Source organism: Bufo bufo, chromosome 5 (genome assembly GCF_905171765.1).
Source record: "Bufo bufo chromosome 5, aBufBuf1.1, whole genome shotgun sequence".
In the NCBI taxonomy this organism is placed as follows: domain Eukaryota; kingdom Metazoa; phylum Chordata; class Amphibia; order Anura; family Bufonidae; genus Bufo; species Bufo bufo.
This window is the reverse complement of record NC_053393.1, coordinates 423,979,175-423,993,274: the sequence shown is the minus strand read 5'-3', so window position 1 is coordinate 423,993,274 and position 14,100 is coordinate 423,979,175. Positions and strand designations below refer to the sequence as shown.

The following is a 14,100-nucleotide window of genomic DNA, read 5'->3' as shown; positions in this document are numbered from 1 at the left end:
GGCAGTTTGTGAAGGTAGACCGAGCCTCTAGGTGCTAATGACGCCCCCATAGCACCTAGAGGCTCATTAGCATATCAATATAAGTTCTTTTTTTAGCGAAACGGCTGCCCCAAAAGCTATTATATTAGGATTGTTTGGCAGAGCAGACACTAGCGGATCACTAGTGTCTGAAAGCTAATTATGTGAAAACGAAGTGGTAGAAACCCTTTAATGACAGCAATGAAATGCAGTGGAAAGGTTTTTTTGGGATTAAGTTAATTTTCATGGCAAAGAAGGACTATGCAATTCATCTGATCACTCTTCATAACATTCTGGAGTATATGCAAATTGCTATTATAAAAATTTAAGCAGCAACTTTTCCAATTTACAATATTTATGTAATTCTCAAAACTTTTGGCCACGACTGTACATTAGAATCCTATTGTGAGTGAAGTTTGGTTCAGTAGAATTGCGGCACAGGCGATTCGGGTTCACAATATGCATCACTAAAATGCTGGTCAACAAATATCACTGGCTTTTGATCATTTCAAATTATTAATTACTGTAATATGAAATGTTTATACTTTAAATTTTTTTGATATACTAGTTGATGTTTTTTTACTTGTTATATTTATACAGTAAAATTATGATTTTTTTTTAAATCTGTGTTTGGCTTAATCAAAGATAGTAATTCATTCTTGTCCTTCTGACCTCATTATTACTTTTATGATTGCTCTTGGAAAAGAGAAAAACACTGCTGATTTTTTTTTTTCTCGTTTTCATCTACCACATTAGAAGACTATTCGAGAATATTTTAATTTGGGTTTTAGATACTGTTCTTTTTATAGCCTTATTTAAAGATTGGTCATAGCGGCTTGTCAGTGGGCATTTAAGTCTGGGGTTATGTGTCTAAGTTTGAGTCCTAGCTGGCTCGCCAACTGTAAAATAATGATTATCCTCTCTAAATGTCTTCATGAATGTTGAAGGAATTACAGGAAAAATCCAGAATAAATTCAATCGGTGTCAGCTTTCACATGTGTCTTGAAGATGTCACGTTGAACGTCTGAGATCCCTCCCCAGCCCATCTGCCTTCTTTGTCTCTCCCAACAAAACAAAAAAATATATATAATGTAACGAGAGAGAGAGAAAGGGGGCGGCACCAATGCTCCGGCTGGATACACGAGGAGAGGGACGCTGTATATGGCTGAGGAGGACCCACACGATCGGTGATGCTCAGCTGGGAGGCGAGATGCAGGGAGCACGGTAATGTAGAAAAAATGAAATAGCGGCACTCACCCGTGTGGAGTAAAACCAGCGACTTTATTATTCAAAAGCTATTCAAAAGCAAAAAAATATATATATACAGTTGCAAGAAAAAGTATGTGAACCCATTGGAATGATGGATTTCTGCACAAATTGGTCATAAAATGTGATCTTGTCTTCATCTAAGTCACAATAGCCAATCACAGTCTGCTTAAACTAATAACACAAATAATTAAATGTTACCATGTTTTTATTGAACACACCGTGTAAACATTCACAGTGCAGGTGGAAAATGTATGTGAACCCCTAGACTAATGACATCTCCAATAGCTAATTGGAGTGAGGTGTCAGCCAACTGGAGTCCAATCAATGAGAAAAGATTGGACGTGTTGGTTACAGCTGCCCTGCCCTACAAAAGGAGATTTTTTGTGAAACTCACCTGTAAAATCTTTTTCTCGTCTTTTCCATTGGGGGACACAGACCATGGGTATAGCCTAGGTCATTACTAGGAGGAGACACTATGCAAATAAAAAAAAGAAAGCTCCTCCTCCCTCGGCTATACCCCCATGTTCCACCGGGAGGACCCCAGTGCGTGCAAAAGCAGTAGGAGAAGGAGACCAAAGCCATAGAGACCAGAACAACGGAATACCGCCACTGGTGAAGTGCGCGGTAACCCCAGCTGGGGGAACCCTGCCACGGGCACGATAAGCCGTGGCAATAGCCGACCGAATCCGTCGGGCTACCGAGACCTTGGAAGCCGCCAGACCTTTACGAGTCCCTTCCGGAATCACAAAAAGGTAATCCGTACGGCGGAAAGAGGCAGTAACCAACAGGTACACACGCAGGGCCCGGACAACGTCCAGGGAATGGAGAGCGTGCTCCTTGCGGTTCGCCGGAGATGGACAAAAAGAGTGCAGGACTATATCTTCATTAAGGTGGAAGGCGGAGACCACCTTGGGCAAAAATGAAGGGACCGGACGCAGCACCGCCTTATCCTGATGGAAGACCAAAAAGGGCTCCCTACAGGAAAGCGCGGCCAGCTCCGATACCCTCCTGATCGAGGTGATCGCCACCAAAAAGACCACCTTCCAGGTGAGAAAATTCAAAGAAACCTCCCTCAAAGGTTCAAAGGGAGCCGCCTGGAGGGAAGACAGAACCAAGTTCAAGTCCCAGGGGGGCAGGGGAGCAACATACGGAGGGACCGAATGCGCCACCCCTTGTAGGAAGGTCCTCACTGGACCGAGCAGAGCCAGGGATCGCTGAAAGAAAATGGCCAGAGCAGAGACCTGACCCTTCAGAGAGCTCAACGACATCCCCATCTCCAGACCCGACTGGAGAAAGGAGAGGACCACCGGAACCGAGAAACGAAGGGGAAAAACGCCCAATTTCTCACAAAAGACAAGAAAGGCCTTCCAGGTACGATAGAAACTGGGATGAAACTGGTTTTCTGGCCTTGATCATGGTCTTCACCACAAAGTCCGAGAAGCCCCTCTTCTTCAGGAGGACGGTCTCAACAGCCATGCCGTCAAACGCAGCTACCGTAAATTCTGGTGGAAGAGCGGTCCTTGAGACAGTAGATCCTCCATGAGAGGAAGAGGCCACGGCACATCTGCCAGCATCCGAGTGACGTCCGAGAACCAGGCGCGGCCAATAGGGGGCGATGAGAATGGTCGGAATCCCTTCCAACGTGATCTCGCGAAGGACCTTCGGTAGCAGAGGTGGAAAGACATAAAGGAGAGGGAAGCCTTTCCACGGAGACACCAGCGCGTCCACTCCGTACGCCTCCGGGTCGCGAGCACGGGCCAGAAACGTTGTTGTTGAGCCTGGACGCCATCAGGTCGACACCCGGGCGCCCCCACCGGCGACAGATGTCCTCGAAAACTTCCGGATTTAAGGACCACTCTCCTGGATCCACCGTGTTGCGGCTGAGAAAGTCCGCCTTCCAATTGTCGATCCCCAGGATGTACACTGCCGACAGTACTGGAACATGGGTCTCCGCCCACTGGAGGATCCTCTCCGCCTCCTGCATCACCGTCCGGCTGCGGGTCCCGCCCTGGTGGTTGGCGTAAGCCATGGCGGTGGCATTGTCCGACTGGACCCTTACCGGGAGACCTGCTAGGAGATGAGTTCAGTGAGAAAGGGAGAGGAAAATTGCTCTGAGCTCCAGCACGTTGATCGGAAGGCGGGCCTCCTCCGCCGACCAAAGCCCCTGTGCCGTCCGGGTCTGTAGAACACCACCCCAACCTAGGAGACTGGCGTCGGTGGTGACGACTGTCCAGGAGATCGGAAGAAAGGACCTCCCTGAGATCAAGTTTTGGGGGGGGGGACAGCCACCACAAGAGGTCCGCCCGAACCCAAGTAGGCAGACGGACTCGAGATGTCAGACCACGCGACGTCCTGTCCCAAAAGGACAGAATCGCCCGCTGTAGAGGCCAAGTGTGAAACTGTGCAAAGGGGACGGCCTCGAAGGAGGCCACCATCAGCCCCAGAACCCTCATGCATCCCCGGATGGAGAGTCGTCGGGAGCGCAGTAGGATAGATACCGATTCCTGAATTCGAGAGGACTTGGAACTCGGAAGGAATATCCGAGCTGCCGTGGTGTCCGGAACCATCCCTAGGAAGGTCAACCTCTGTGAGGGGAGAAGAGATGACTTCTGGGCATTGATCAGCCAGCCGAACTGCTCCAGAGTCTGAACCGTGATCCGGACGCTGTCCCTGGCCTGGGGAAGGGAGGAAGCCTTTATCAGCATGTCGTCCAGATAGGGCAACAGAGATATACACTGGTACGGAGAAGCGCCAAGAGCGGCGCCAAGATCTTCGTAAATACCCGAGGGGCCGTAGCCAGTCCAAAGGGCAGGGCGACAAACTGGTAATGTTTTTTTTGTGATTTCTTCATTGACACAATTATTCAACCCCTTAAAGACTACCACTCTTAAGAACAAAGGTTCATTCAAGTGTTTTCGATCAGGTATTGAAAACACCTGTGGATGTCAAGGAGCAGCAATCAAGCATATTAAGCACCAATTAGGCAGATTTAAAAGGACTGTGATACTCAGCTCCTTCTAGACATTTACTGGTGTGTTTACAAACATGGTGAAGTCAAGAGAATGGTCCAGGAAGACAAGAGAAGAGGTGATTTCTCTTCACAGGAAGGGCAATGGCTATAAGAAGATTGCAAAGATGTTAAACATACCAAGAGACACCATAGGAAGCATCATTCGCAAATTCAAGGCAAAGGGCACTGCTGAAACGCTACCTGGTCGTGGCAGAAAGAAGATGCTGACTTCAACTGCTGTGCGCTACCTGAAGCGCAAAGTGGAGAAAAGTCCCCGTGTGACTGCTGAGGAACTGAAAAAAGATTTGTCAGATGTGGGTACTGAAGTTTCAGCTCAGACAATAAGGCGCACACTGCGTAATGAAGGCCTCCATGCCAGAACTCCCAGGCGCACCCCCTTGCTGTCTCCAAAGTATAAGAAGAGTCGACTGCAGTATGCCAAAAGTCATGTGGACAAACCACAAAAGTTTTGGGATAGTGTTCTGTGGACTGATGAAACAAAATTAGAACTGTTTGGGCCCATGGATCAACGCTATGTTTGGAGGAGGAAGAACAAGGCCTATGAAGAAAAGAACACCTTGCCTACTGTGAAGCATGGTGGGGGGTCAATCATGCTTTGGGGCTGTTTTGCTTCTACAGGTACAGGGAAGCTTCAGCGTGTGCAAGGTACCATGGATTCTCTTCAGTACCAGGAGATATTGGATGAAAATGTGATGCAGTCCGTCACAAACCTGAGGCTTGGGAGACGTTGGACCTTTCAACAGGACAATGATCCCAAGCATACCTCCAAGTCCACTAGAGCATGGTTGCAGATTAAAGGCGGGAACATTTTGAAGTGGCCATCGCAGTCACCAGACTTAAATCCGATTGAGAACCTCTGGTGGGACTTAAAGAAAGCAGTTGCAGCGCGCAAGCCTAAGAATGTGACTGAACTGGAGGCTTTTGCCCATGAAGAATGGGCGAAGATACCCGTAGATCGCTGCAAGACACTTGTGTCAAGCTATGCTTCACGTTTAAAAGCTGGTATAACTGGAAAAGGATGTTGTACTAAGTACTAAGATTGAATGTCACTTGGGGGTTGAATGAAACTGATAATGATGTTAGCACAGAAAAGACATTTGTGGTTATTTCATTATAAATGTTATGTTATATTTGTCTGACTTACAAGTGCCTCTTTGATTTAATTGTAAACAAGATGACTGAAATGATCAAAATCAATGTCAAACTGGCCAAAACACTCAATTTTAGTGGGGGTTGAATAATTTTGAACACAACTGTAGATGGTATATACATTAGTAAACTGTGGTTAACCTTTTACATTGAATACCATTTCGAAGTTTGCAATCACTAAACATATCTACAAGATTTTTTTAGTTGTCAAGACTGTAAAAGGATGGGGGCTATCTCCGCCTCCCCATTAATGTTTTGTTTCCTCTAGGCCAGTCGTACGCACTGTGACTTAATACGTTGTTTAATAATAAAATATTTATTGTGCACTACTTTGTCTTTCACAGATACAGTCAATATATTACACACACACACATATACACTCACCTAAAGAATTATTAGGAACACCATACTAATACGGTGTTGGACCCCCTTTTGCCTTCAGAACTGCCTTAATTCTACGTGGCATTGATTCAACAAGGTGCTGATAGCATTCTTTAGAAATGTTGGCCCATATTGATAGGATAGCATCTTGCAGTTGATGGAGATTTGAGGGATGCACATCCAGGGCACGAAGCTCCCGTTCCACCACATCCCAAAGATGCTCTATTGGGTTGAGATCTGGTGACTGTGGGGGCCATTTTAGTACAGTGAACTCATTGTCATGTTCAAGAAACCAATTTGAAATGATTCGAGCTTTGTGACATGGTGCATTATCCTGCTGGAAGTAGCCATCAGAGGATGGATACATGTTCTCATTCTGTTTACGCCAAATTCGGACTCTACCATTTGAATGTCTCAACAGAAATCGAGACTCATCAGACCAGGCAACATTTTTCCAGTCTTCAACAGTCCAATTTTGGTGAGCTCGTGCAAATTGTAGCCTCTTTTTCCTATTTGTAGTGGAGATGAGTGGTACCCAGTGGGGTCTTCTGCTGTTGTAGCCCATCCGCCTCAAGGTTGTGCGTGTTGTGGCTTCACAAATGCTTTGCTGCATACCTCGGTTGTAACGAGTGGTTATTTCAGTCAACGTTGCTCTTCTATCAGCTTGAATCAGTCGGCCCATTCTCCTCTGACCTCTAGCATCCACAAGGCATTTTTGCCCACAGGACTGCCGCATACTGGATGTTTTTCCCTTTTCACACCATTGTTTGTAAACCCTAGAAATGGTTGTGCGTGAAAATCCCAGTAACTGAGCAGATTGTGAAATACTCAGACCGGCCCGTCTGGCACCAACAACCATGCCACGCTCAAAATTGCTTAAATCACCTTTCTTTCCCATTCTGACATTCAGTTTGGAGTTCAGGAGATTGTCTTGACCAGGACCACCCCCCTAAATGCATTGAAGCAACTGCCATGTGATTGGTTGACTAGATAATTGCATTAATGAGAAATAGAACAGGTGTTCCTAATAATTCTTTAGGTGAGTGTATAGATAGATAGATCTACCTACCCAATAAACAAATCCCCCCCCACATCATTGGCCCCTCCCCCACCCAATAATAACTGACCCTAAAAGGGTAAATAGAGAGTAATGTAGAGGCAATGTAGGGGTTAATGCTCCTGGTATAGAGTTTAGGAAAAGGTTTACCAGCTAGCTCGTTGTATTGGAGAAGTAGGCAAGCAAAGGGTTAACCAGCTAGCTTGTTGTATAGAAGAGGTAGGCAAGTAAAGGGTTAATGCTTAATTAATGATGGGGCAATGAAAGGGTTACTGCATTGTGGCAAGGAAAGGGTTAATGAATGGAAAAGATTAGGCACTTCTCTCTACAAAGACCTTTAAATTTGTACCAGCCCAGTAAAATTACTGGTTTTAGAGTTGCAGCGCAGGGCCCAGTACACAGGGTTACAATTGGGAACAAACCATCCATTCCCGGTCATTGTATGCTAGTTTACCTGCATTTCTGTAAAATTGTATATTTGTATGCAGCAGTCGCTTGTTTGTCAGGTGATCAGCAGCACATTTACACAGGCAAATTATTGGGAAACATAATGACTTGTTATTTATGTCTTCATCTGCCCTTGTAAATAATAACATTATGCATATTCCCCGCTGTAAATAATGGTTTGAATCAGAGGCAACTTTCCCATAAGCTAGGGTAAGGGGGTTAGGGCAGTTTTTGTTTCATAGTCTGGCTAGCAGATTAAAATAATTCATGCTTATGAGTGCTGGTTTTGTAGAAGATCTATGGCTGACCATGAAATTAATGGTGTAATAGAAACCATCAAGTAATTAGTGTCAGATTGTATTGTTGGTTTACCTCTTTAAATTTAGACTCTGCTAAGGCTATACTTTATGTGATATATAGTAGACCTCTGTCATTTTTCTCTGCAGCTGAAAATGAAAAGCCTCTATACCAATACACATTGGTATTCACTTATTTTTGGAAGAAGTCGGTAGCATTGTAATACATCACAGCTTTGATATTTAAATGTATTTTCCACCTAAAGTCACAGACTTGGTGCACAGGCATAGTTATTAGCACTAATTATTATTTATAATGGAGTGTGACCAGGTTTTATGTGCAGGTTATGTATGTATGTGTTTATGCTATTCTTATATGTGTTCATTTGCTGTGTTCCTATAGGCAGAATTTGCAAAAAGAAAATCAATGAGTGCTCTAGGTAAACTGTAAATAGTAATATCCTTTCACTCTCGAGTCATTGCAGCAAGATTCCTTTCACTTGGGGTGTATGGCGAGAGAGAAATAAATTAAATATTATTCAGAATACCAATTCATGACTTATTCATGAATTCAGCATGGACAGTCTTTCATTCTCTCACCGGTATTGATTGAATACCTGAAGAAAAAAGTTTCTTAAGGTAAAGTGCAGAGTCAAAGAAAACATCACTCTGAGCTTTATGATATTCCGTTATAGAACTTCGCCATTGTGTGTAAGGCAATGAAGGGTTTTACTGGACTAATAAATGAACAATCTCCAGACCTTTTCTCTTATGGGATCTGATGATTTTTTTCTGATAGCCTTAACGAATGTCTCATGTATTTAAGTTTACTTTTCTTTAGCTAAATAATCTGTAGAAGAGTAATCATGTTTGTATTCATTTTATTAAAGAGGACCTGTAACCACACACATACACAAGATGAGCATATTGATATATAACATATTTTTCGGCCTATAAGACGCACAAGACTATAAGACGCAGCGCGGATTTAGAGGATGAACATAAGAAAATAAATATTTTTCATCACACTTCAGATCAGACCCCCAATCCTTATCAGACCCCATTCTTCATGAGACTTCAGATCACACCCCAAAAATCAGACCCCCGAGCTCCATCAGACCTCAGATCAGACTCCCGTAGCCTCCATCAGCCTCAGATCAGACCCCCAGCCTTCATCAGCCTCAGATCAGACCTCCTCCGCCTCAGATCAGACCCCCATCACACATTAGATCAGACAACAGACTCACCGCTCCCTGCTTTTCTTCTGACCTGCGCTGCACTGTGACATAATGACGTACATCATCAGGTCATAGTGCGTGCCTACGTGCATTACTTCTTGATGCTGTAAGCAGTCTGGACACAGTGCTGAGCAGGGCCAGGAAGAAGACCAGGGAGGGTGAGTAGAGCCAGTGCAGGGCTTCCCTCATTGCTCCCTGCGCCTCCTGCATGCTGATGACTGCTTGCATAATGGAAGGCATCATTGGCACTCGGGTTATAAGATCCACTGCCATTTTTCCCTTACTTTTGGGATAAAAAAGTGTGTTTTATAGCCTTAAAAATACACTAGTTTTATGGGAAAAGATTCAGCAAAAATTACATTCTCTGCGTAAGTGTGTATACATTGATAGCTATCAGTCACTGAAACGGTGGCCCCAGTGTATAACTGGAATCTTTGTCACTGTATATCACTCTGCTCAGCTCTTCCTGCTCTATAATATGCTGCGTAAATTTACGTTGGCGGCCCGGCATTTAAAGAGGCACTGTCACCAGGATTAACCCTATTAAACCAGACATATTGGCTAGTAGGGCTCATCATGCTGATTAAATTGATACCTTTGTTTTGTCTGTATGCAAGTCAGCTCTGGTAACAGAGCCTCTTTAACCCTTTCAAGACCACGCCATTTTTCACCTTCGTGACCAGGGCTAATTTAGCAAATTTTCGAAATTCGAATTTCTACGCCTAGTGATACCTCATTAGATTTTTATAGGTTTACTGACCACTGACCACTTTGACGTCACATGCATTTCATAATATTTTAGAAACACTTTAACAAGCGATAACAGGAGCAAATGCACCCCATAATTTGTTACTCATTTTCTCCTGAATACGGCAACACCCTATGTGTGGTAGTAAACTGCTGTATGGGCAGACCGCAGAATTCAAAAGGAAAGGAGTGGCATCTGCATTTTCTAACATGGAATTTTTTTTAATAGATTTTAAGGGCCATTATTTTTTTGTTGGCTGAGCTGTGTGGGGGTCATTTTTTGCAGGATGGGCTATAGTTTCTAATAGTACCATTTTGGGGTACATAAGACTTTTTGATCGCTTTTTATTAAATTTTTTATGAGGTGAAGTGGGCTAATATTGCAATTCTGCCAGTGTTTTTTATTTTAAATTTTTATGGGGTTTTGTATTTTTTGAATACATTTGTATTTATTTTTACTTCAATAAAAATTATCTGATTTTAAAAAAAATTGTTTTTATGGGGTTCTCCATGTTGTATATTCGATAAGATACTTTTATTCTGTTGGTTGATACGGTTATGGTGATACCAAATTTATATTGTTTTATTCATGGTATACCACTTTTATATCATAAAATCACTTTTTATAAAAAAAAATTTTTGCATCACCAAAATCTAAGACCCATAACTTATTTATTTTTCCGTCAACATAGTTGTATGAGGACTTATAGTTTTTATTTGTATCGTTTTTGGGATGGATATGACTCTTTGATCACTTTTTATTCAATTGTTTTGGGATCCACTGGGGCTGATGGCTGTACTATACTTTGCAATGCTCTTGCATTGCCAAGTACTATATACTATCAGTACACTGATAGATGGCAACACTGGATGCCTTTGCAAGGAGCCCCCTGCCTCTGTTAACCCCTTGGATGCCACTGACAGCGGCATCTAAAGGGTTGCAACAGAGTGTCAGCATACAGCTGACACTCGCTGCTGATGGCGGCGGCTCAGGAATGGAGCCGCCGCCATCACATACAGCAGGGGCACCGCTTCAGGGGCAGAGGGCACAAATGGGGGCAGGTCCGGAACGAAAGGGTGAGCCCAGCACGGATGGGGCACAGCTGGAACAGAAGGGGCACGGCCGGCACAGATGGTGGGCACAGATTGGAAGCATGGAGCAGATAGTGCCTGCATTTTTACACTGCCGCGATCCGATTGGTTAGTCTGCACAGACTAACCAATCGAATCGATCACCGGCAAGGGACAACTCTAATTGGTCGCTTGCCGGCATTACTGGACTCTACACTGTCCATGACAGCAGCAGTACAGGGGCAGAAGCTTTAATCCAAGTGCTTTGCAGCGCTTGGATTAAAGAGCTGCCATAACGTTTATATATGTGCTATCTGCACGGGGTATGTGCAGATAGGACATATATGGCATTCGGGAAGGGGTTAATAATGGCACCCGCTTTTTAAACAGCAGGCATCTAGGTCTAATGTATGCGACTGACGATAATGTCGCTCACAAACCGTTATCCCCTTAGTTACTGTGGTCAAATGTGACCACGGCATCTGGGAATTTAACGATTGGAAGTGCACGCTCCCTGCCCTCAAGAGTGGTATAGGGCTGCTGCACATTATTTCCTATGGAGCCCCTGCCCCTGACTGTGTAGTTCAAGTTTTCACCACCTATTTGTTGGCTTAGTTTTGCGCACAATTTAATAAATGTGGTTTAAAGCATGTATATCCCCTCTTTACCACTGAAAAGCTAATTACTAATAGAGAATGTGTTTGATTCTTTTCTAGGGTGACGGCTGGGTATATGTGAACCCTCTCTGGAAAACTCACTAGCGGCGGGATTTCAAGCCTCCCAAGAGCTCTCTAGTGCTTCATATGGAAAGCTCCCACTATGAACATACACTTGGATGAAAAAACCCAGATAACATATCTCTGCAGCTGCTAGCTTATCTGTGTATTCAAAAGCCATTCAACTTCACTAAGTGTGTACATATATAAATATATATATCAATGTTCACATATAAATAAGTGTATATACTCTGAGTATTCAGGTTTTATAAGCCCTTTTGATGTTTTATTTGCCAAATGATTTTGCACTCTTCAGGTAAAAAGACAACTTCTACCTGCATTTAAATATTACACATTCTATCAGATTTTATTATAATTGTAAAAAGAAAAGCGGACAGATTTTACTTACTCAGAACATCTCCCCTTAAAGAAGACCTGTCACTGCTCCTGACATGCCTGGTTTAATAGTTTCACGCATTCCCCATGTAGTAACAATTCTGGAGCATCTATCCTTATGGCTCTATGTTGTACCATCCCTTTATTATTTCTACTAGAAGTTATGAATGAATTGCTAGCAGTCTGCAGTAAGGGTACAGAGGAGAGGTAACCAGATGGAGGTGTGTTCCTGCACAGACTAACTATCCAATCAGTGCTGCCCTTTCAGACTGTGCAGGGACAAACACCCAACTGGTTACCACTCCTCTGTACCCTTACTGCAGACTGCTAGCAATTCATTCATAAACTTCTAGTAGAAATAATAAAGGAATGGCACAACATAGACTCCAAAAATTGTTATTACATGGGGAATGCATGTACGTATTAAAATAGGCACGTCAGGAGCGGTGACAGGTCCTCTTTAAAATCAGGTATTGCCCATAACTCTGAACCTTTCAGATATGCTCTTAAAGGGAGTTTCTGGAATTTCAATATTGAAAGTCTATCCTTGGGATAGTTCATCAATATTGTATGAATGGGAGTCCAACTCTCAGCACCCCTGCCCGTCCTCTGTTTGAAAGGGTCATGACATTTGGTAAGAGCCGCTGCTTACTCGTTGCGCTTTTCACCTGTACATAGTACATTCAGTAATGGATGTGCGGGGTACTACAGCTTGGTCACATTAAAATGAATTTGAAACTGCACCGTGTGGCATGCGGGTGTATGGACCACTGTAAACAATGAAGAAACCACAGGGCTCATTGGAGTGCTGCGACCCCTTCCAAAAACTGATCAGCAGGGGTCCTGAGGGTTGGACCTCCACCTATCTGATACTGATGACCTAGGGATAGGCTTTCAGTATTGTAATCCCGGAAAATCCCTTTACATATTCTATGAGTTAGGGTCCATTCACACATCCGCAAATGGGTCCGCATCCATTCTGCAATATCAGGAACGGGTGCGGACCCATTCATTCTCAATGGGGCAGGAAGGGATGCGGAGAGCACACTATGTGCTCTCCGCATCCGCATTTCTAGAGCGTGGCCCCGAAGTTCGGGGCCGCGGCAATTGCGGACAAGAATAGGCAGTTCTATGGTGGGTGCCGGCCGGGTGTATTGCGGATCCGCAATACACTACAGACGTGTAAATGGACCCTTATCTTGATTTCTTTCACAGGATGTTGGATAACAGCCATTACCAATACTCAGCTTTCTAAAATCACATAATGGGATATAAGTCTGTACTTCCATACTTCCTGCTTTTTTACCCATGTGTCAGTCCTTACTGTCATTTTGCCATTCTGATTATTAAACTAGAAAAATAGGTTAAATAGCACTATATGTTAGGCACAGATGCATGGACATGTGGTAGGATAGATATTTTTTTAAACTGAATGCAATGGCTGCAATCAGTGGTGGTGGGTTCTAATTGAATAGATATTTAAATGTATAATGAATATAATATGCCTTGATTTTGTAGTGTCATTGATTTAGAAAAGGAATATCTATCCATTCCAAGAAGATTCAGTGAATGCTTCAAAATGTTGTATCAAAATGTTAGATATGTTCCTTGTCAGGCAGAAGCACTGACATTTTTGTCTGTATGAGTACCTTATTGTAGCTCTGTACAAGTCAGGGCCATAATACGACCATGGGCATGAAGTTGGTTTCAGATGACCACATTTTAGCTTTCATATTACCACCGAAGTATAGGGATTTTTTAGAGTTCTACTGAACTGAACTTACCGTGTTTTTCACCCTGTAAGACTCACTGAGGTTCTAGAGGAGGAAAATAAGAAAAATATATTTTTCATTAGACCTCAGATCAGATCCCCAATGTTAATCAGACAAAAAAATAAATAAAAATCAACTCGCCTCTCTTGCTCTGGACGCTGCTGCCGCCACTTGGGAGATCCATCGCTCTTCATGCCACGCTGTGCTGTGAACTGACGTCACACAGTGTGATGTTACAGATTGTGCATATGTCCTCAAGCTGTGCACAGGTCACAGCACAGCTTGCCGGCAGAAGACCAGGGCGGCGGTGAGTACAGAGACAGCACAGAGAGTGCTGCATTCACCGCTTCCTGGTCCTACTGTACTAAAAATTGTAGTGCTCATTAGTATTCACCCTATAAGATGCACGTCCACCCCCTACTTTTTTTTGGGGAGGGGGGGGAGTGCGTCTTATACAGCGAAAAATACAGTATACATTCATAGAACTGCATGGTGATATAAGTTTGGGCCAG

General features: G+C 43.7%; 1 protein-coding gene across 1 annotated transcript in view; it reads left to right on the top strand.

The window, feature by feature from the left end:
- The window catches only part of OSBPL10 (oxysterol binding protein like 10), a 469,724-nt gene extending 457,678 nt beyond the window's left edge, over positions 1 to 12,046 (top strand). Inside the window, exon 12 of the mRNA XM_040433369.1 lies at positions 11,421 to 12,046. Coding sequence (XP_040289303.1) covers positions 11,421 to 11,465 — 45 coding nt within the window. The 3' untranslated portion in view covers positions 11,466 to 12,046. The remainder of the gene's footprint in view (positions 1 to 11,420) is intronic.
- The last annotated feature ends 2,054 nt before the right edge of the window (positions 12,047 to 14,100 follow it).